This window comes from Ursus americanus, chromosome 29, assembly GCF_024610735.1.
Source record: "Ursus americanus isolate L20-20 chromosome 29, mUrsAme1.1.p, whole genome shotgun sequence".
NCBI classification, from domain to species: Eukaryota; Metazoa; Chordata; class Mammalia; order Carnivora; family Ursidae; genus Ursus; species Ursus americanus.
The window spans coordinates 25,400,749-25,423,518 of NC_142155.1; the positions used below are offsets into that span (position 1 = coordinate 25,400,749).

At 40.5% G+C, this 22,770-nt stretch overlaps 1 protein-coding gene across 32 annotated transcripts in view; it reads left to right on the top strand.

Moving 5' to 3' along the window:
- The window catches only part of PKHD1 (PKHD1 ciliary IPT domain containing fibrocystin/polyductin), a 513,811-nt gene that overhangs the window by 330,952 nt on the left and 160,089 nt on the right, over window positions 1-22,770 (top strand). The window contains exon 62 of one of the 32 annotated variants that reach the window (XM_087857031.1): window positions 773-831. The exons of the other annotated variants lie outside the window; for them this stretch is intronic. Coding sequence (XP_087713157.1) covers window positions 773-831 — 59 coding nt within the window. The remainder of the gene's footprint in view (window positions 1-772; window positions 832-22,770) is intronic. 32 annotated transcript variants of the gene reach the window in all.

Here is a 22,770-nt window from a genome sequence, read left to right on the forward strand (position 1 = left end):
TCTAACTCTACTGAGTTCCATTATTTGAAATTGTATTATAAATACACTTTTTTACTGGTTGATTTCTTGTTTGCCTTTTAAAGTGCAAACTTAGTGAGGCCAAAGGTTTTGTCCTGTTCATTGTTGTATATTTGGGGAATGCTCAACAAAGAGTAGTTGGTGGGTTGATCAAGTGAATGAATTATTGATACCCAAGGAGAATATTAATGCTGTTTGCTCCAAACCGTTCAAGAACGTACAGAAGAAACTGAGGCTTCAATTTAGGTCATGGGTTTAAGGATTTATCCATAATAGGAAATCCGGAACCAAGATTTCCTAGGTCTCTTTTTACTTGTTGCCACCTTACTTCTATTTGAAACACTGCTGCTTGTAGTGTTTGGCATTTACAGAAGTTTCTACATAAGTCTTTTAATTACCATATGATTTCATGCTTCACTACTTTTTCACATTCCTCTTAAATATTTTCATAAGTTGAAGGCTTATCTTTGCAACAGGATGACAAGCTGTGGGGACTACAATATAGGTTTTAAAAAGTCAGTGCTGAGTGCATGGAACATGCTAAGTAAATATTCATCTTGATATGTTGGCCATATCTGTTGAATATAACCAGCAAATACATTTTTGCACAGAGGAATAAAATGTGGGGAAAGTATACATTGAGAGAATATGTGCAGAGTAGTAAAAGGAAATAAGAGATGGGCAGCCACTCTCTCATTTACCATTATCTCTAATCAAATAGCTTTCTAGAGTAAGTTCTTCTGTTGGTTTTCAGAGTCGTCCCACTATTACAGGTGTTTATGCCGTGGAGAAAACATCCGACTTTCAAACAAGGTACAGGCATAATTGTGAAGCTTTTCTACACTTGTGGTTTTTGGTGAGGACCTCATTTCTGTGGTATCAGTACCAAGGGACGTGTGTCCGGGAGTATTTAATGACTATTACATTTCAGAAAAGAATTAGGACTGCAGAGTGTCTTGGTTTGTGTTGCACCAGAGGCAGACACTGACATAAGGCTTAGACTCCAGTAGTGTATGGGAGGGGGTGAGCTCAGGGAAGTGAAGAAGTGGGGAAGTATGACAGGGGAAGAGATGAAACCAGGAAGGATAGAGTCAAAGTGGTTACCACTGTGGACAGCAGGAGCTCAAGTCTCGGGGGGAGCTCCAGGAGACCCTGGGCACTTGACCGAAATGTATCCCTGCTAAGCTATGAAGAGGCTAAGGTATTAGTAGTTCAGATCTCTGCTTGACATTGGCTGAAGAATGCTGTGGACATTGAAGCTCTAGCCTTCTGGCTTTCCCTGAACAAAGGCCAGCGGTGCTCTTTCCTGGGGCCAGGAGCAAACCTTTCTCAGAACGAAGTGGTAGGTTCCACCAGCAGTCTTTGGTGTGTGAAGGTGAGTGCTAAAAATGTATGGCTGTGCCATTGAAAATGTCTGGTACGAATCGGAGCTCTTAATTGTTGATCAAATACTCCATGTGTAGGGGCGCCTGGGCGGCTCAGTCGGTTTAGTGTCTGCCTTCGGCTCAGGTCATGATCCCGGGGTCCTGGGCTTGAGTCCCACATTGGGGGGGGGGTCCCTGCTCAGCAGGGAGTCTGCTTCCCCCTCTCCCTCTGCCCCTCCCCCTTCCCCTGCTCCTGCACTCTCCCCCCGCCAAATAAATTTTAAAAACCTTTTAAAAATACTCCAAGCGTAAATAATGGGGTGGTTGGATGAACTCAGATGGTTGCTTACCACGTGGTATAAATATACTGGTTAGGCATAAACATGCTCTTGCAGCTGGTTGTATATTTTATTTTTCTTAACTCTCTGGCGTGGTTGTGAAATCTGATTCAACAGTAAAACTCCAGCAGATATTACAGTAGAAATCTTACTATCAGCGTGTAGACAAACGTGTGTGTGTGTGTGTGTGTGTGTGTGTGTGTGTGTGTGGGTATGTGGTTGAATGTATATAGGAAGGTGCATATGACCGGCTGCTTTCAACTCCTGATGTTTTAAAGCTTTATAACATTTTAAGTGAGTTTGCTATAGGTACCAACCGCAAGGATTCCCACAGTAGTACCGCTAAAAATGCAATCTGTCTTCTTGTAATGAAGGAGACAGCACATAGCCTAAATGCTGTCTTCCAGGTGCTGACAGGTTTGTAGGGTTTTCCTTTGACTTCCAAGATATGAATAGATCCTCCTTCCCTAATTCAAGTCCCTTTTTATTTTTTAAACCATTCTCTTGTATGCTGCTTTCCAATTCCTGTACACAATCTGGTAGAGGAGAAAAGCACAAATTTAATCTGAAGAGAAGGAGTGTCTGTTTTGTATTTTCCCTCTTCAAGACAAGAATCTATAATCTTCTGTAGAACAGGAAGAGGAGGGTGGCAGAGATGGAAATGGAGACCACTAGAACCAACTCTCATATTTCTTCCAAGTGGCGTCGAGTGTGACACACCTTTCTGTTCTTTCTCAACTTTATTAATAAACGGTGTGGAGTCCCTTGCCTTTGAGGGTTATTTTTAATTTGAAAAATACAGATTGTATTTTGCACACGTAAGTTCACAGTGGAGCTACCAGCCAGACAGATATCTACAGATCCCAGCATATTGTCATACACTATAGCATTAGAAGCAAAAATTATCCACGTGGATCAGCTTCAAGGAATACTGTGCCAGTGGGTTTTGCTATCTGTGTGATGCAGGGTGTGTAGCCAGGGGAAAAGTGAGCTGTTAATTTTGATTTGTACTTATCTGTAAGTGTGCGTTTGCAGGCAACTTTGAAACATGCATGGCAACAGAGTGCAGAGCAGCTAATCCCAAGCAGGAGATCCTCTGAGAGTCATTTGCATTTTATTCTGGAAAGGATTTCTTTTGATTATGGAAGCAGCTGATGATCTGAAGATCCAAAATCATGGAGAAAAACAAAGTCTTTTTTGTTGTTGTTGTTAAGATTTTATTTGTTTATTTGAGAGAGAGAGAGAGAGCATGACTGGGGGAGGGTCAGATGGAGAAGCAGACTCCCTGCTCAGCAGGGAGCCCAATGCGAGACACGATCCTGGAGTCCCAGGATCATGACTTTAGCCAAACGCAGCTGCTTAACCAACGGAGCCACCCAGGCACCCCAACAAAAACTAAGTCTTGAAATTAGGATCCCATTCAGGTGGTATTAGACAGGTGCCAGAGCTTCCCACTGTGATTTCTTAGTCATTTCCAGTCTGTCCCAGACTACAAATGGATGGCTTTACCTCCCAGACCAGTTTGTATGGGTGGAGTACCTGCATGGTTGAGAGAAGACTGGGAGAAGTCAGAGCTCTACTTTCAATGGCATTTTACAGTTTCTGAGCCATGATGAAGAAAGTAGAAGGGGGGGTGACATGGTAGGTGGCCCTCCTTGAGCAGCTTCTTCATGCCACCTGCTGGAGTTGGCATTTTCATTCATTGCGCAAAAGCATTTTGGCCACCTATGGTCTACCAAGTCTTCTACGGACGGGAGCTCCAGCTGTGAACAAGACAGCGCTCCTGCTTTCATCAAGCTTATGTTCCGGTGGAGAAGATATAGAAACAAATAAAAATATTCCGATAGTGATGGGAGGTACGAAGAAAACAGTATAGGGTTTAGGGTTAGAGAGGTAGATTGAAGGGTGTGCTGGTGTGCACACAAGTGTGAGTAAGGACATTGCTCTTTGGAACAGAGTTACATTTCCAACGAGCCCTGAATGACGGGGAAGGGGTCACTGCTCGGAGCAGAGGGAGGAGCCTTCTAGGGCCCGAGAGCAGCCAGAACAGAGGCTCTGAGACAAGAATGGCCTCAACGTGGTGAGGGGTGGGTGAAAAGGAGATCAGTGCTACGGGTGTGCAATGAATGGAAATGGGAGTAGTCGCAGGTAGCCAGGAGCCAGCTCCTTCCTAGGCCAGGGCAATTTGTTAAGATGATGTAGGAGGGTTTTCAGAAAGGTGGTGATAAGATTTTGTTCACTCTCCGAAAAGATGGTACATGCAGCCATGGAAATATATAGTTAGGGAGTGGGAGTCAGACTGGCAGCAGGCAGTGCAGTTAGGAAGCTAAAGCTAAGGGTGGGTTAGGGATGCACCACCCCACAGGAGGTCTGCTGACGTGTGCTGGCCCGCAGTCTTGCACTGGTCTACCGTGAGATAGTGACGTGACTCGATCACTTGGAAACATAGCAACTTGACAGAGTAATTTTGTCTGTTGACTCTGGTAAAGAAAACTTGGGGCTTTCTTTTTAATGTTCAATTTGTCAGATAATTTATATTTTTTAAAGTATTGGTCCTCAACGGCCTGGAGATTTTAAAACAAACAAAAACAAACAAAACAAAAAACCCTGTTCTCTTGCCAAGTATTTTTCAGTTGAGGAGGTAAATTTGATGTGTTTAAGACAATGGCTTCTGTCGCTGACTTATCATCAGAATTATCTAGGACATTAAACATTTATTTGCATGTTGGGGGGGTTTTGAGTCAATAGGTACGTGTGAGGCCCAGGCCTTTTAAACACACGTGCACACAGGTACGCATTCACTCACACACACAACCTCCCCGAGTGATTCTCTTGTGCTGAGGTTTGAGAATCACGAACTGTAGAGTACTGTGCGTCCTTTGAAGTAAATAGACAGGATGTTATAAAGACAATATTTTTAATTTGAAAAGTGAGCAGTCTCAATTTCTCATGAAAAATCCAGAATTTGCTCCCTGTGCCAAATAGCAAAGGCATAAATATACTTGCTTACACACACACACTGATATATTTCTAAAACGGAATAAGACATGCACTAAAAAGATAGAGGCGTATTTACAATCTAAATTAAGTCTTCAAATAATAAGAATATATTAAACTTTTTTAACTGTACATTATTTTTGCTAGTACTAAAGTGAGTTGAACGACCTCAAAATGTCACTTTAATAATAAAGCATTGGATAAAAATGAGGTCAATGCTTAGTTTATTTTTTAAATTCTACATTGAATCATTATATTAAAAACCTAAACTCATGATAAGCTTTCCCACACTTTCCTTGACGTCATTCCCAGCAGAGTACTGTGGTCAGACCAGGACTTCTGACCAAATCCATCTTCGGGGCAGGTGAGAGCGTTTCCCATTCTTTGCCTGAGAGGGTAAGAAACATTTTTCAAACGGTGTTCCTTCTTGGTCGCTTCTTGAGAAAGTTATAAAGCATTATGGAGACCTTAAAAGTGACTGGCCTCAAATCAAAAATAAAAGATGAGGTTGATAAAAAAGAAAATAAAGCTGGCATTTGACTGTCAGCCCATGGAGTGATGAAGTGGTTTCCAACTGAATAATGGGACAGCTCCAGCAATGGAGACACGTACGCTCAGCTGCTTGCAGACAGAGGGGTTAGCATTTTCTCAACTCTTTGTGGCTAGATCTCGAAATGCGTCTTTTCTTTAAGCTTTCTAGGCTTCCCTTTCTTCCCATTTGTCCTGGGAATGACAGCAAGATGGTATTATAAAATGGCAGAAGGGAGAGGGAGGGAGAAAATGAGGGGACAGAATGGAGAGAGGAAACGGTCTGTCTGCCAATATCTGTGTTTGCAGAGGTCTTTTTCTTCTAGCTAGAGGGGGAAATACCATTCTCTTTTCCCAAGCAATTATAGGCCCCAAAGATTGAAACTTGGTATATAGCTCTTTAATCTCAGCAGATATTTATGGTTAAACATTAGACTTTTAGGATTCCAGATGTCAGGGTATTAAAATATAAAGGCACAGTAGAGTCTCAGAAAATATGAGAATCTTTGGGATGCGTGGCTGCAGGGATTTTTCTCCCAAGCAGAAGAGGGCAAAGCTTTCTGTGATCCTTTGTGAGATGCAAAGAGCACCTTTCCTTCACCTGATTCTCTCACTCCCATGTGACTTGCCCCGTCTCCAGGCCCTGAATGACATAACAGTGTTTGATTGCATTTTGAAATCGTCCATAGTGTGAGTTGGAATGCTTTTCGTGTGCGATTTGTAAAGGATGATGTGAGAAGGCATATGAACCATGGGAATAATTTCTGTTGCCTCTCCTCGATCTGGACACGTTGTTATTCCTGCGATTGCCTGGATCCTCAAATCGTCTATTAGCAACTAATACTGGTGGTGTATCTGCCATGTTTCTGACTGTGCTAAGAACTTCAGATGAATTATCTCATGTAATCCATCAACAGACCATATCCTATGAGGTAGATATTCTTATTCCCTACCAGTTGTAGCTATGGAAACTGATGTAGAGACATTAGGTAACCTGCCCAAACCATAAACTAATTCATAGAAGATTCAGGACTGAAGCTGAAGTGTTTTTGACACTATGCGCGATACTGTCCCCTCTTGCTAAGTTTTTTTTTCCTTCTTTCTCTACATTCTCCAGGATTAGCTCTCTTAGATTTATCAGCCTTTCTCACACACAGAGTCTTGTCTACACAGAACAAAGCAAACTGAGACTGTGCAATTATTTCAGCAATGATCCACCCCATCTAGCAATAATAATAGTTAGCATTTATCTAGCATATTCCATGTGCCAGGCATTGTGCTAAGTGGTTTATAAACATTCCCATTTTTCCGTTCAACAACCTTAACATGTAAGGATTGTTATCCCTTTTCAGCGTTCGAAGAAATAGGGGTTTAGAGAAGCTAACTAATTTTTCATGGTCCCCCAGCTAGAATATGCAGAACCAAGATTGAAATCTATATTTGTCTGATTCCAAAATCTGGGCTTGGAACCACTTCTAGATAATTATCATCGTGTGGTCTGAATCATCTGTGGGGAGCTGCACAGAGAGACATTTCACGAAGAATTCACATTTTTCCATTTTACGTGGTAGCAAATCGATTTTTAGATTTTAAAAAATACCTGTCAATTACTATAACATTATTGAAAGGCAATGGTAATAATGGCCACAAAAAAGCCTCAGTTTGTCTTCCTCATATGTATATAGCCATTTCCCGTGTCCGAAGTAAATGGACTCTGTCGCATCCAAGAAAAGCGTTTTGCCAGTGTTAACCCCTGGAAGTTGTGTGACAATAGAGCAGTATGAAGTAGAAGCTTTGGTCATGAGATCGAAAATTTATTACGGTGGGGCACCTGGGCGGCTCAGTTGGTTGTGTCTGCCTTCAGCTTAGGTCATGAGCTCCCGGTTCTGGGATTGAGCCCTGTATCAGGCTTCCCGCTCAGCTGAGAGTTTGCTTTTCTCTCTCTCTCTCTCTCTCTCTCTCTGCCCCTCCCCACTGCTCATTCTCTTTCTCTCTCAAATAAATAAATACAATCTTTAAAAAAATTATTACGGTAATTTTTCTGTAGCTTCCCCTTTCTCCCAATAAATTGAGGTAGGGTTTTGTTGTTGTTGTTTCTTCGTTTGTTTTTGTTTTTGTTGTTGTTGTTGTTTTGTCCAACTTAGATGTTTCTTGAGAGTCCAGTGAGAGCAAAGCACTATGTACTGTTGGGGTATCCTATAGGACGCAGCAAGGAAGATAAGAAATCATCCTTGCCCTTGTGCCTGGGTGCGGGGGCGCCAGGCTATGAGATGGAGAAAATGAGTTAATATAAAATTGGCACAAAATACGCTGGAGAGTCCACATACACCTGGGGATCTAGACAAAGGCTCTAGAAAGGAAATGGAATTTGCCATTAGCCTAGAACATCGGGTAAAGCTTTGAAAAGCACGCAGGAAAGAAGCCAGGCAAAGAGTGCGTTGTGAAGCAGCAGACACATTGCGTTGCAGTGTGGCAACTCCCCTGTGGAATGCTCTCCAGTGTCCAGACGCAACTGGGGCTCTGGCCCTTTGTGCCCTTGCTCTACCTGTCACTGAATCCTCTTATAGCATATATGATGCTCTCCTGCCATCGTCTTTCAAACCTGTCATCTCACCAGACTGTGAATACCTTGATGGCAAAGATCCTTGAATTTTTAGTATAATCCCTGGAACATAACATATGCTCAGTAAATGTTTGCTGAATGAGGAAATAATTGAGTAAATGGGTGAATAAACGAGTAAAAAAGTCAAGAATTCAAGTTTAGGTTGCCAGCCAACTGTTCCACAAAGTAAATCTTACAGATTTACTTAATATACTTTGTTTGAGCTTTCTCAAAGAATGTTCCCTATTCATTCATCTCAGGAGATGGTGCAAAATGTGGTCCATGGTTAAATTTTGAAAACTCTGACTATTCCCATTTTGGAGATTTATCATGTACATTAAGATAGTAAAGGTTCTGATAAGTTCTGCAGTTAAATTTAAAAATACTGTTTAAATTTTGTGTTATCCAGTATTTCTCAAACTTATTAACCTGTGAATACTTATTCATTCTATACATTAGTGTCCATTGGAATTAGTGTACTTCAGAATGCATTTTGGGAAATTCTGGCTCATATTAATTCATTAGTTTGTAGGGATATATGCCAGTTAGAAAGAAATAAGATTACAGGATGTTTAGTTTGGATGGTTCCTTGAAGGTTAATATGTTCCACTTTCCATTCAATGCATAGATGGTCTCTACCTTTAACTTTCTCAGGAAGTGAGAATTCACTTCCTTCCAGGGCTACCTAATATATTTTGAATAATTTTAATTGTTAGGATTCTTTCTATGATTTCCACCACCCATGACCTAATTTGCCTTTTGGTGTGAGAGTACAGGTTTAATTCTTTCCATATTACAGCCTTTTTACATATTCAAATCAGTAAAACAATGATCTTATAATAACCCAGTATGCCTCTTTCAAGCAAAGAAATTCCAAATTCCTTCTGTTAGTCAACATATGACAGATTATTTTTAGGTCTTCACTTTCTAAATTGGCTTATTTTTTATATTCTTCAATTTGTTGGTGATTTTTCCAAAATGTAGAAGCCAGAACATTATCTATCCAGACAGCATTGTCCTATAGAGATAATAATGCAAACCCTAAGTATAATTTAAGTTTTTTAGTGGACAGATTTAAAAAAGTAAAAAGAAATGAAATGAAATTTAATAGTATATGTTATTTAATCCAATATATTAAAAATATTATCATTCTAAGATTAATCAATATAAAACTACTGAGATACTTTGTATATATTTTTTCATATGTATATTTGAAATTTTGTTTGTACTTCACAGTTATAGCATATCTCAATTCAGAAACTACATTTTCATCAGAATTATTTTATGTGTATCTAGATTTGAATTGAATAAGTAGATTCACATGTACAAGTTGTTCCAAATATACCTAAATATTTTCCAACAATTAATCATGTATGCACTTTAAATTATAAGTAACTAAAATTATGTTCATCTTAAAATTTAATTCTCAGTTGCTCTAGTCATAGTTCGGGGGCTAAATAACCACCTGTAGAGATGGTTACCCTATGGGTATCTTTCTTCCCCAGTTCTGGATGGTCAAAGAAAGAGAACTGATTTTTTTTTTAACCTAGGTAGTGTAGACTCTATTAATCTCCGTTAAATTTCATTTTTATAAGTCACTTTTACAGGTCATTAGATGTAACTTGGGTTTCTTTGGATCAGACACTAAGCCCAAAATTAGAAACCATTCTACGGACTACTTAATTGGTTCTGGGCATATGACCCAGTCAGTAAAAGAAAGAAGCTTATGGGAATTATCTGCCATTAGTAGGAGCTACTGTTCTAATACCCAGTACTCCAACAAAGCATCAAGGTTCTCTGAGACTGGGAATTTTACTACTCAAGTTAAGGACCCTTTATTGAAAAGTCTATTCACATTTCTATGCTTTGTTGTATGAGAAGATTGATAATATCAATGTTCCACGAGAGGGACTATTTTTGAATATCTGTAACTAAATGAAATTACATGACTTTTTGCTGTGATAATATACTGGCTCTCTCTTTTTTCTTAATTTTCGTACTTTTCTCTCTTTCTTTCTTTGCCCCTACTCCCATCCCCAACACCATCTCCCCAGATTATTTCCAGACTTCATCAAATAGTAAACTGTGTTCCTGTTCTTCAAATTTTAATAATAAAGAATTCTGCATTGCCGTGTTCAATCTTTCGGCACAAAAGTATTGGAAGATTTAGAAGGCAGAAGCTCAAACTTCAGCTTCTTTTACACCTAAGACAGATGGATGTTGTTTATTTGTTTGATCATTTTATATATTCTTAAGTGTGTTTGTGTGTGTATGCACGCACATATGTGCATTTTAATGGAAGGAGATACTTGAACAGTCCCATCAGTAAATAAAATGCTTGTGCCTTACCAATAGATACTAAACAAGTTCACGACTCAGATCCTCTCATTTCAATATTACGGACCTGGAAGATTCTTTGATCTTTTTCTCCATGTATTTGCACACTCACTAGATGTAAAAACTAATGTTACTTTGCGATGGTTTGAATGTAATTATTAAAAATATCCTGAAAATAGACGTGTAGAAGGAACAAAAACTTTTAAAGGTCAGAAATAGATCCAGATGTCGTTGGGATTTTAGTTTATAAAAAAGATGACATTTTAAATCATGGGAAAATAGAAATTATTCAATTAATGACATTGAGGCATTTAAGTAGTCATTTAGGGAAAACGTTGAGGAATTCATACTTTTTATAAAAATAAATTCCATATGGATTAAAGATGAAAAAATTGAATATATAAAATTACTAGAAAATATTGGTGAGATTATACTTTTCTAGTTATGGAGTTCTTTCTTAGCATAAATCAAAATACAGGAAACATTAGATAAATATTTGATAAATTTGATTAAGAATTAAAAAGTTCTGCCAAGAATATAAAAAACTAAACTAAAAAACGTAGGAAAAATGTACAACTCATAGAGAAAAGAGCTAATTACCTGCTAATTAAAAAACTCTTACTAATATTTAAGAACGAAAAGGAACAAACCAATTTAAAAAGTATTTAAAGGATTCCAAAATGTATTTCACAGAGAAAGAAATACAAATACCAGTAAACATACAAAAAGCCCAATTTCTCTCATAATCAAAGTACAAGTTAAGAGTTTTTATACTCAGGCGCCTGAGTGACTCTATCAGTTAAGCATCTGCCTTCGGATCAGGTCATGATCCTGGGGTCCTGGCACTGAGCCTCCCTGCTCAGTGGGAGCCTGCTTCTCCCCCTGCCTCTGCCCCTCCCCCTGCTTGTGCTCTCTCTCTGTCAAAATAAATAAATAAAATCTTAAAAAAAAAAAAAAAAGCTTTTACACTGAGTCCTGCTGCCTGGACGGTGTCCACTTACTGGATGTAACTCTGAGCAAGTTTCTTAGCCTCTCGGAGCCTCAGTTTCCCCATTTAGAGGTATCAATATTATATACTCATGATTATGGTAAAGATTAAAGAGAGAAGCTCAACGAAGTTGTCCACCACTACTACTAAGAGTGGTGACCACTGCTACTATAATTACTATTAATATTATTGCTTTAGCAATTGTCTTGGTAATGATTTAAAAAGTGTGATCTCTCTGTGTTGGGGAATGTGCACAGAAACAGGTCTCAGACTTTTGGACTTTATTCTCAAATATCATTTGAGGCGGCCTCTTGTCATCTGGTAACCATCTAAAAGTTCTGACTCAGCAACCCCACTTTTAAGACAGTATCCTAGAGATTTTTGTTGAGCGAATAAACAAAACAGTAAAACACACAATGAGAAAGAAAACACTCCCTGCCTCTTAGCCCTCTGCCATCCTCATCTTCAGTACTACTGCTCAGAGGGAACAACTGCGAAGTTACCGTATTAAAAAATCATGTATATGTATTACTTATTGTTTTAATACAAATAATGATAGTAAAACTCATTTATATAACAAATGGAATCCTCAAAAATGAGTTGGTTATTATGTAAAGCATGTCAAGAAAAGGGACACAGAAGGAAGGAAATTTTCGTAGACCTAGAAGCCAATCTTTTTACTATGGAATTAGGGACTCCCTATAGGACCCAATTCCAATTTGCTCAACTCCCTCACAGGAGAAATATTAATAAAAATTGAATCTAAGTTCCTGAAAGTAATTGCCATGCAGAAAGGGAGTTGAAGCTGACTTTTTTTTTTTTTTTTAATGTGGCTGTGGATAATAATCTCTTCCCTTTTGGGTGATGTTTGTAAGATGCAACTCTCCTTGAGTATTGCCCATGTGGAAACCAGACTATCCCTACATCTAGGCCATATTCTCTCTGTTTGAACGCTTTCCAGGTAAAGGAGCAGAACTTAGAGCTATAAAAGACACAACGTGGATAAAATACTTAGCTCCAAGCCTGGCTTGGGATAAGCACCAAGTAAATACTAGTGGCCACTATTTCTTTGTCCCCATTTATCATGCCTCCGGCTGGGGCGATGACTTAAACGTTTCAGGCCTCACGTCTTAACAATTCTTGTGTGCTACTTTTCTATTGCTACCATAACAAATTACTACAAATTGAGTGGCTTAAAAAAACACCCATGCATCATTTCTCAGTTCTGCAAGTCAGAAGTCTGTTAGACTTGGCTGCTTCTCTGCTTTGAGTCTCTCAAAGACCGAATTAAGGCATTGGCAGGACTGCACTCCTTTCTGGAGTATCTAGGGATGGATCCACTTCCAATATCACTCAGGTGCGTGGCCAAATTCAGGTCTATGGGATTGTAGGACTGAGGTCCCCATTTCCTTGCTCTAAGGTGTGGAGGTCATGCTTAGCTTCTAAGGCTGCCCACGTTCCCTGACCTTAACCTTCAAAGCCCCCAGTGGTGGATTGTACTCCTCTCATGCTTTGAATCTCTCCAGTCTTTTCTTCTGCTGCATCTGATTCTAGACAGAGAAAGTTCTTTGCTTTTAAAAGGCTTATAGGATGAGATTCAGCCCAAACAGATAATTTCCCCACTTTGAGATCCATAGCCTTAATCATTTTGGCAAGGTCCCTTCAGTATATTCACATGTTCGGAGTTGGGGCATGAACACCTTTGGGAGGTTATTATTCAGCCTATCATAGTTCTCTGTAAGGCCTTAGTTTTAGTTGTAAAAGGTGCAAGAATCAGAGACAAGAAATACTAAGTTGGAACGCCGATGCTGTCTTTGAAAGCTTTCTTCTCTTATAGGGAGAAAGTAGGACCTCGTTTGTCTTGCTTCAGAGGTATTCTAGAAATATGGAGGATTCCCTATCTGTTCTGCAGGGTAAACATCGAGTTTTGATGGATAAATTACCAGTGTAACCTGATTTATTTGATGAGATTATGTAACGTTAGGATTCATAACCCGATTTTTGTCTCATTTTTGTTATGAGTTGAAGCAAGAAAATGTTATTTTGGTTTGCATTTAAATGTCTTTTATTACATGCATTTTAACTTCACCTGTTTGCTCTACCCCACCTTTGATGTATTTATTTCCTCTGCTAGCATTTGCCTCCTCTGAGTGAAGGGAAGCAGAATTTAAGCGTTAGAAACTCCTGGATGTCCGGTGCTTGATGATGCTTGGTGACACAAATGTGAACTTCTATAATCAAGGAAAGCAGCTCATTTTCCCTGGCTCTCTCAGACACATCTACGGCCCACCTAAACAGCTGAGTATGGGCTTGCAAAAGCTTCGATGAGGGAGCACTGCATTTTGCAGCAATTAATTTTGCAGAGAAAGCAGTCTGTTTAAAGACGCCTACAGCACTCACTAAAATGGGGGTTGTTTTTCAAGAGCTGCAGAGGACTCGGGCTGGCTCATCAACAAAACAACAATGCTAAAATATGGCCTCCTGGGTTTTGCAAAAGAAGGGACTAGAGGGGCAATGAATTATGCTCACCTGCTAGAGCTGGGTGAAGACTGTAATTGTTTAGCCCCCTAGCACTTCCCTGCAAGGGTTAAAATGACAGAGATATTAGTTGGCAATGGCTAAAATTGTTGGTTTGAAGCTCTCGGCAATACGCACACTGTTATTTACCGGACTTGGTCGATTTACTTCTTAATGCAATAATGACCTGTGAAATGAAACGTGAGCTAGACAATTGTTCCTCATTGTTTCCAGTAAAACATTCTTTCATACCCCATTAAACCACCATTAATTCCATGTGAAAGAGAGTCACGCACAAGTACCCGATGGTCCCTCTCTCTCTCTCTCTCTCTCTTTCTCGGACTTTCTTATCCCCATGTTCCTGCTTTATTTTTCTCCTTTTTCTTTGTATTTCCCCTTTTTCTCCCATTTTTCTGAGTGGAAGAGGGACAGCATGGAGTGCATGGTGGGAAATTCCTTTGAAGGACACCCTGAGTGACATTTCTTCTGAAACGGGCAAGGTTTCAATTGCCGTGCCTCAGCCTGGCTCTCCATTTGTCTTGGACATGAAAATTGACACAGAAACAGAAGTTTTTAAAACAAGGAGCAATTGTTTAGACTTGTTTAAAAAAAAAAAAAGTCCAAATGCCTATTTGAGTGAGCAGGCATCAAATCCCACGCTGGTGGCTGAATAATCCCTGTGGAGATGACAACCATGGGAACGTGCGAGGCCCCTTCACTGGCCTGGGGAGGGGTCCTTCCCTCAGCAGAAACACACAGCAGTCACAGGAGGCCCCTCTCTTTTCCAGGAGCCTAATTGTGGACTGCTTCCCCTTCCCCAAGACCTACTCTAGCTTCAGAGCGAAAAGCCCCAACCAAGAAGCGCTGAGCCACATGGCATGGGAGAGACATGGGCTTGTCTTCCTTCACTGTGTGACTGGAATCTTTTGCTCTCCGTTTTGCCTTTTGCTGTTTGCATGGTCACTGCATCACTCTAACTTCTCCTCTGTGATCAGGTTGCCTTCTCTTCTGTGGCTGAATCTTCTTCAGCTTCCTCACAAATGTGAGGATATTTGTGGTTATGTTTAGAGCCCACCTGGATGATGCAGGATGCTCTCTCCACCTCAAGATCCTCAGTCACATTGGCAAAGTCCATGTTGCCATAGAAGGCACCATCCACAGGGACCCATGATTAAGGCCTGGACATCTTGGGGCCATTGTTCAGACTAACATGCTTGGTGATTCCAAGATTCCAAGATGAAAAATATATTCATATATATATTTCATAGGTATTTGAATATATCATCATAGATATATGAATATATCTATATCTGTATCTATCTATCTATGATCTCCAGATTTGGCAATTTAGGGTATTTTCTTTCCCTTTCTCCTCTTGAAACAGATGAAGGAGAATGGGGAAAGAAAATATCCTGAATTGCCTAAATCAATCTCTCTCTCTCTCACACACACACACACTCACAACAGATCCAAAATAACACCTCACCATTGATTGTTTTTTAATATTCTTTGAACATTTTTCACTTCCAGTTTTAGTGGTGGGTTTATCATCACTATTTGAAATTCTCAACCATTTATTTCCCACCTCTCTCGAAATTGTTCCACCTGAACCTAAATTGTTCTTGAAGAGCCAATCAGTTCATAGGCATGAGCTCTGGCACTGGTCTACATGATCGTATTCAGTCACTAGAAAGCCTACTAAACTCCCCTTATTCCCATTTTAAGGACAGTAATAACCAGCTGGGTCATCCCCTCACTCTTTCTAGTTTCCTGTTAAAGCATATCTGATATTTTGCTACTTGCAGCTGCTATCATGGAGGTCCCAGGAGCAAAATGACTCCTTTATAATCATATAACCTATTAGACCAGTCTTACAGTCTTCAAGCCAGAATTTCCCCCCCTGTATCAGAATGTCTTTTAACAAAAAGTTAATTAAAAAATAAATCAGTAATTAGTGAAGTAAATAAATGATTAATGGCTCATTTAAAACAAGCTAATTTTTTTTTCCTAAAAAAAAAAAAAGGAAAAAGAAAAAAGAGAAACAATTGAGAGTAACCCTTTACTGGTCAAAGCATGTCTACTACTGCCGCTATTCCATCTTTCCAAAAGTTTGCAGAGGGCCTACCTGTCCTTTTAGGGGTTGCCCTCTCCACTCCAGAACAAATGAAGTCTTTCTCCTCAGAAAACCTTGGAACTTACTAGTGATATCATCATGATACCAGACTGGGGGAGGTCTCAGGCCCTGAGACCTCTGCCACCAGCCCGTGCCAGGTTCTTGACTTTGTTGTGAGAAAGAATTCAAGGACGAGTCAGAGTAAAGTAGAGCAGAAGAAGCTTTATTGCAAAGCGAAAGTATACTCTCAAGATGTGAGAGTGGGTGAGCTCAAGGGAGAACTTGGCCCCTGCGGTTTGGGTTTCTATCTTGTATTGATAGTTGTTAACAAGGGGGTGGAATATTCATGACTTGAGGTGGGGATTTCTGGGAAGCAGGGTTACGTGGTTTTTCTTTTATATTTGGTCAGGGGTTTCCTGTCATGGCAGCATTAGGGAAGAGATTTCAGTATGTTAATGTAGTATAATGAAAGGATAATGTGAACTTTGGCCTGCTTTGTCAGCCATCTTGGGCCTGTCTGGTTTGATCCAGTTTCTTGTGGATTTGTTTGGAGTACGGCTAGGACAGGCCTCTGACTTCCTCACAGTTGGCCATGACTTCCTCTTTGCTGGCCTCCAGGCATCCTATTAGAACCTAACTGCCTACTCTAACAATCATTCCTGTTCCATTTTGTTTAGAATGCTTAATTATATTCGCATGTAGTGATGACTTCACTCCCCAAGTTGATTATAACCTCCTGGAGGACAGGACAGATTTATTATGCTAATTTTAATTGTTTAACCAATATGTGTTGATTTTCTTTTACAAAGTAATAATAGGGGTACCTGGCTGGTCAGTCAGTAGAGCATAGGACTCTTAATCTCAGGGTTGAAAGTTTGAGTCCCACATTGGGTTATTTAAAAATAAAAAAATCTTAAAACAACACAGAACAAAGTAATAATAGGTACTACTATTGTGCTAGCTTCCATTTACCGGGTGCCTCTCAAATGCCGCCATTGTGGTAGGTGCTTTATATATATCTCATATCTTTACAATAACTTGCAAAGTCAGCCTCATTTTTATCATTCTAAGTGAATGAAACTGAGGCTCTCAGAGTTTAGAGACTTCGTTTAAGATGGTATGTCCAGTGGTAAAGCCAGGATTTATATCCAAATCTATCTGAATTCAATGCCTAAGTTTTTTGTTTTGTTTTGTTTAAAGATTTTATTTATTTGACAGAGAGAGACACAGCGAGAGAGGGAACACAAGCAGAAGGAGAGGGAGAAGCAGGCTTCCCGCTAAGCAGGGAGCCCGACTAGAGGCTCAATCCCAGGACCCCGGGATCATGATCTGAGCCAAAGGCAGACGCTTAACGACCGAGCCACCCAGGTGCCCCTAAGTTTTTTTTCATAATGCCCATGACCTTTTCTGTATACAGGCTGTCTGGAGAATTCCATGTGAGATTCATCTTTGACCCTGAAGGAGATACTCTAGAAGAATAATCCAAACATCTGACTATAATATGAAGCAATAAGCAATAATAAGCACCTGCAAATACCTGAAGAGTACTCTGAGCAGACTGGGTGGGTGGGATTTTGAGAGAGGAAGAAAGAACTTCCCACACTGGGGCGTGAATAAAGAACACAGATAACACAGGGTGTAGGTATTTTCATAGACTGAAGCATGGGAAACATTGAAATGAAAGGGAGAGCAGAGCCATATTTTTGGAGAGCCTTGAATGCTGGACTCAAGTACTTCTATTTACTTCAGTAGCTGCACAGAGGAAATGGGGGGGTACTTTGAAGATTTCAGAACAGAGGAGGAGCCTATAGGAAGCTGTAGTTTACAAAGATTACTCAGGCTGTAGGAAGCAGGATGAAGATTGGGTAGGAGCAGGGACCAAATGGAAAGACTTGTTAGGACACTGTTTCAATTGTTTAGATTTAGAGGAAATGCATTGAAGATCTGAAAGAGATTGATGGCAGTGGGAATGGAGAGGATGTATAGATCAAAGAAATGCAAAAGAGAGGAAGTAGAAAGGGCTTCCCTACTCCTGACTGTGGGGGACCAAGGACAGTAAGTCAACATGGTATATTGGGGGAATGGGGGTTCCAACAGCAAATATGGGGAAGTAAGATAAAGAAATGATTGCCTAGGCTTTGCCTTTAGTGAGTTTGGGGTGCCCACTGTATAGGATAGGAACTACTCACAAATGCAGCTGGTGGCTGGAATCTTTAGGATTAGAGACTGGGAGATAAATTGCAGCTAGAAATAAAATTGAAATTTATCTGGAATTAGGTGGTTGGTGAAACATTAGGGGAAAAAAAGATGCCAACGAAGGGAGAAAGCAAATAAACTGAAGCCAAAGTGTTGAAGAATGCGTGGCATTGAGGAGAGCCTTTGTTTGAAAGTATGCAGGCAGATGAGTAATACATGATATTTTATGGCTTGTTACAGAGACAAGGAAGCTCAAAGGTAGGACTACCCACCATGGGAGCAAAAGCTCTCACTGTATACTTACTTGCTGGCTTCTGGGATACTTACAGGACAAAGACGGGGTGGAGTGTCATCCAGCGGGAGGAGAAGCCGGGCTTGTTTTGTGCGCTGATGGAGGAAATAGGTGCAGATACAGTGTGATGTAGGGGATTGGTTCACCCAGGGTCTTGTCAGCCCCTACGTACTTCCCTTACCCATACTGCCTTCTCCTTTTTAGCCTGGAATCACTATCTTTTTTTTCTTTTCTTAAGATTTTATTTGTTCATTTGAGAGAGAGAGGGAGCATGAGCAGAGAGGAGAAGCGGAGGGAGAGGGAGAAGCAGACTCCCCACTGGGAAGGGCACCCGATGTGGGGCTCAAACTCAGGACCCAGAGATCATAACCTGAGCTGAAGGTAGACACTTAACTGACTGAGCCACCCAGGCACTCTGGAACTGCTATCTTTGCTGCAAGAGATTTTCCTTCAGAAAGTCAGTGTTAAGATGTACACATTCATTCATTCATTCCTTTATTCAGTAGACATCTACTGGCAGCTACTATATACCAGGTATTGTGATAGAGCTAGGTGTACAAAATGACATAATTCCTGCCCTCATCTTATTAGGGAACGTAAACAATAAGAGACAAATATATACATAAAAGGAAATGAATATATAATTATATATATGATGAATGCCATAATAGGAGTGTGATAAGTGCACCATACTTTCAGAATGGTAGAGATGGGTGGTGGGGAGTCAATGAAGGCTGCTCTTGGAAGTGATATTTAAACTAAGACCAAAATTGAGTAGGCGTTCACCAGATTGTCTGTGGAAGGGAAAGCCTTCTAGACAGAGAGAAATCCCAGGGCAGGAGGAGCAGAACATTGAAGGCCAGAGGAACTGAGTAATAGTGGGGACACAAATACATGAGTAGCCTATGATGAGGTTGGACAATGGATGAGAGCCGAATCCTGAGGAGCCTTGTGGAACATTTTAAGAACATGAGATTTTAGGGACACTTGGATGGCTCAGTCGGTTAAGTGTCTGCCTTCAGCTCAGGTCATGATTTCAGGGTCTTGGGATCAAGTCTTGCATGTGGCTCCTTGCTCAGCAGGGAGCCTGCTTCTCCCTCTGCCTACCGCTCCCCCTGCTTGGGCTCTCTCTCTGACAAATAAATAAAATCTTAAAACAAAACAAAACATGAGATTTTATTCCACTTGTGATGAAAACCGGTGTAATTGACTTTGCGTTTTTAAAACTTTGGAAGAATAAAGGGAGATTTGCAAGAATGGATAAGAGAGAGATGAATTAGCGGTGCTAGTGCAGGGATCCAGGTGATAGAAGATGGTGGCACGGACTGCTCTCGTTGCAGTGGAGATCTGCTAATTTTCTGATGATTTGGAAACTATTTGATAGAAGAGACAGAACTGTGATTGGTAATAGAATTGATTAAGAGGGTTTGTTCTTCAGCCATGCCCCCTTCGCCCTGACTCCATGCACATACGTCTGAGAGCTTTATCTATCCATGTCATTCATTGAGAGTCACTAAGGTTAAAGCATTCTTTAAAATATACATAGTAATATCTCTTTTAAGCTTTTTTTTTTCAATTGACAAAAATTTATGGGGATAATGACATGTGTCAGGAGCTGTATTAGATTCTGGGGTTACAAGTGTGAATCCAAAATCTGCTTGAAAAGCTGCCAGATCTCGCTTTGTTTATGAATTTTGTCAAGGGCATCATGAAGTTTATGTTATAAGAGCAATGCCATTTATTATACAGTATAATCAGACCAATTAAAAGATTGGAAAATTAGTAAGGGAATTGACACTTCATAAAGATAGTAACAGATATTACCTCTTTTGATTCTCACAATGATCCTCCAAGTCTGTGGTTCTCAGTGAGGTAATGGAGTTTGCCCCCAGGGGACATTTGGCAATACAGATCTTCCCCAACTCATGATGGGGTTGCCCTTCAGAAGTTGAAAATATCTAGAGTCAAAAATGTATTTCACGCACCTAACCTTCCGGGGGCGCCTGGGTGGCTCAGTGGGTTAAACGTCCACCTTCAGCTCAGGTCATGATCCCAGGGTCCTGGGATCGAGTCCCACATCTGGCTCCCTGCTCAGTGGGGAGTCTGCTTCTCTCTCTGCCTGGGGCTCCCCCTGCTTGTGCTCTCTCTCTCTCTCTCTCTCTCTTTCTGACAAATGAATAAATAAAATCTTAAAAAAAAATACACCTAACCTACGGACCATCATAGCTTAGCCTAGCCTGCCTTCCACGTGCTCAAAACGCATCAGCTTATAGACGGGCAAAATAATCTAATGCAAAGCCTGTTTTATAAAGCGGGGTTGAATATCTCACGTAATTTATTGAATACTGTAGTGAAAGTGAAAACCAAAGGGGTTGTATGGGTATGGAGTATGTGAGTGTACCAGCTGTATCTCCATGATCGTGTGGCTGACTGGGGAGTGTTCCCGCTGCTGTTGCCCAGCATCACAAGAAGGGACCATACTACATATCGCTAGCCCAGGGAAAGACCAAAATTCAGTATTTTAAGTATGATTTCTACTGAGTGCATATTGGTCTCACACCATCATAAGGTCAAAAAACCATTAAGTTGAACCCTTGTAGGTCAGGAACCATCTGTATTTGAAGACATTGTATTAGTTGTCATAACTGGAGGGGTGCAACTGACACCTGGTTGATAGAGACCAGAGAGGCTGCTATGCATTGACAATGCACAGTACAGCTCCCCATAACAGAGAATTATCCACCCTAAAATGTCAGTAGGGCTGAACAGGGCGAGACACTTTGCTGTAAGTTATTTCCTTTTTACCTGTAAGAAAAATAATTGCCTAAAATATAATCTGACTCCTAATTTGACACATTCTGTATTATACCTCATTACCTGTCGCAGAAGTTTTAGTATCTGACTGACATTCAAGTTAAATCTGTATTCATATACGTAGTTAAAATTGGCTATTTCGTCTGCATTTCTATGAAGCAGCCACATCAATATATTAAGACCTGGTCAGTCTAGCCAGGTAAGGTATACACTGAATTAAATAAAACAGTGAAATGTCCAAACAGCATAAGCACAAAAACAGTATAACCCTCGTGCTGTATTATAAGTACTTAAGTGATAATTTCCCACAGCATAAATAAGAAATCAACTCGACACATGAACATTGCGTTTGTATTTCCCTTTGTCCTGATGTGGTACTCTTGCATGCATCATCACGTTGAACCACGTTATCAACTTTAAATGCTGTTGCCAGGCTTTTTTATTTGATTGTATCTCCATTTATTCTTGTTCCATTTTATGTGAAAGAGGCTGGAAATATCATAAATCACTTTCACTGAGACCATCTCTATTTATCTATAGATCAGATGACAGGTAATAAGTGTTATTTAATGGATCCAACATAGCATAATCTCCCCGTGCTCAACTTCAGATCCCACCAGTAATACCCTTATTGCTTAAACTTCAAGTAGATAATCTGCAGAGAAGTTTTTAATATATTTATGTATCCTTTAGAGATTTTAACCTCCTAAACAATAATGACTAGACCCACATTTCTAAGCTGTGAGCATTAATGCCAATATTTCGTGATTCTTTTCCATGAAGACAACTTTTCCCCGTTTTTCCCCCAGAGGAAGTAGGCATCAGAGAATAACAACTGTGCTTACAGTTACTAGAATCCAGAAGAATGGCCCACATCACCAGCAGATGCAGTGAGGTGTGTACGCAGTGAGGTGTGTACGCAGTGGAGAAAGAGTGCGGTGTGCGTGTAGGCCAAGCAGACAGCGGTCTGCTGGCATGATCTGAAGGACCCCACAAAGTGGTTCCTCTCCCTCCTCCAACTTCAACTCAGCCCACCGGCCTTCAGGCACTGAGTTCCCATAGAAAAGATTGATCATTAAATATGATGAAGAATTTCTTGTCTTGAGCAGGCCACTATTAAAATGTTAATGTGCTGAGATGTAGCAGAAATTTTTAACCAGTAGCAAAAAACTACTTAGCTCATTTAACCGAAGGTTTCTACCCTGGAATACCTTGCTGAGGTATTGTGACCCGTGGAAATAAGACACATGTAGTAGGTACTTGTAGTGAGGGTCAAAGCAAGTAACTGTCTTCTTGGCCTGAACTTGGCCTACCACATTGGCTTTATTTCTTAAACACCCAGTTCCCCTGAGGCCACGCTATCTTCTCTAATGCTGCCTCATGCGTTCATGCCTGTGCCCCTTCCACTCTTCTCAAAATCCCCTTCGCTGCCCTGCCTCAGGTGATCGCTGACCAAATATCATTCAGGGTGAGGGAGTGAATCACTACTCTGAGAACCTTAAGCAACATGTAAATATTTGGCTTGTGCAATCCCTGACACAATGGAAGAAAGAGTTGGAAGGATCTGAGCCTTGAGGCCTGCCAAGAATTGAGACCAAAGAGTCAATGCTGTCAGGCCCTGTTTCTGCTCTTGCTGCATCTCTCTGCTCCTTGTGACTCTTGACCT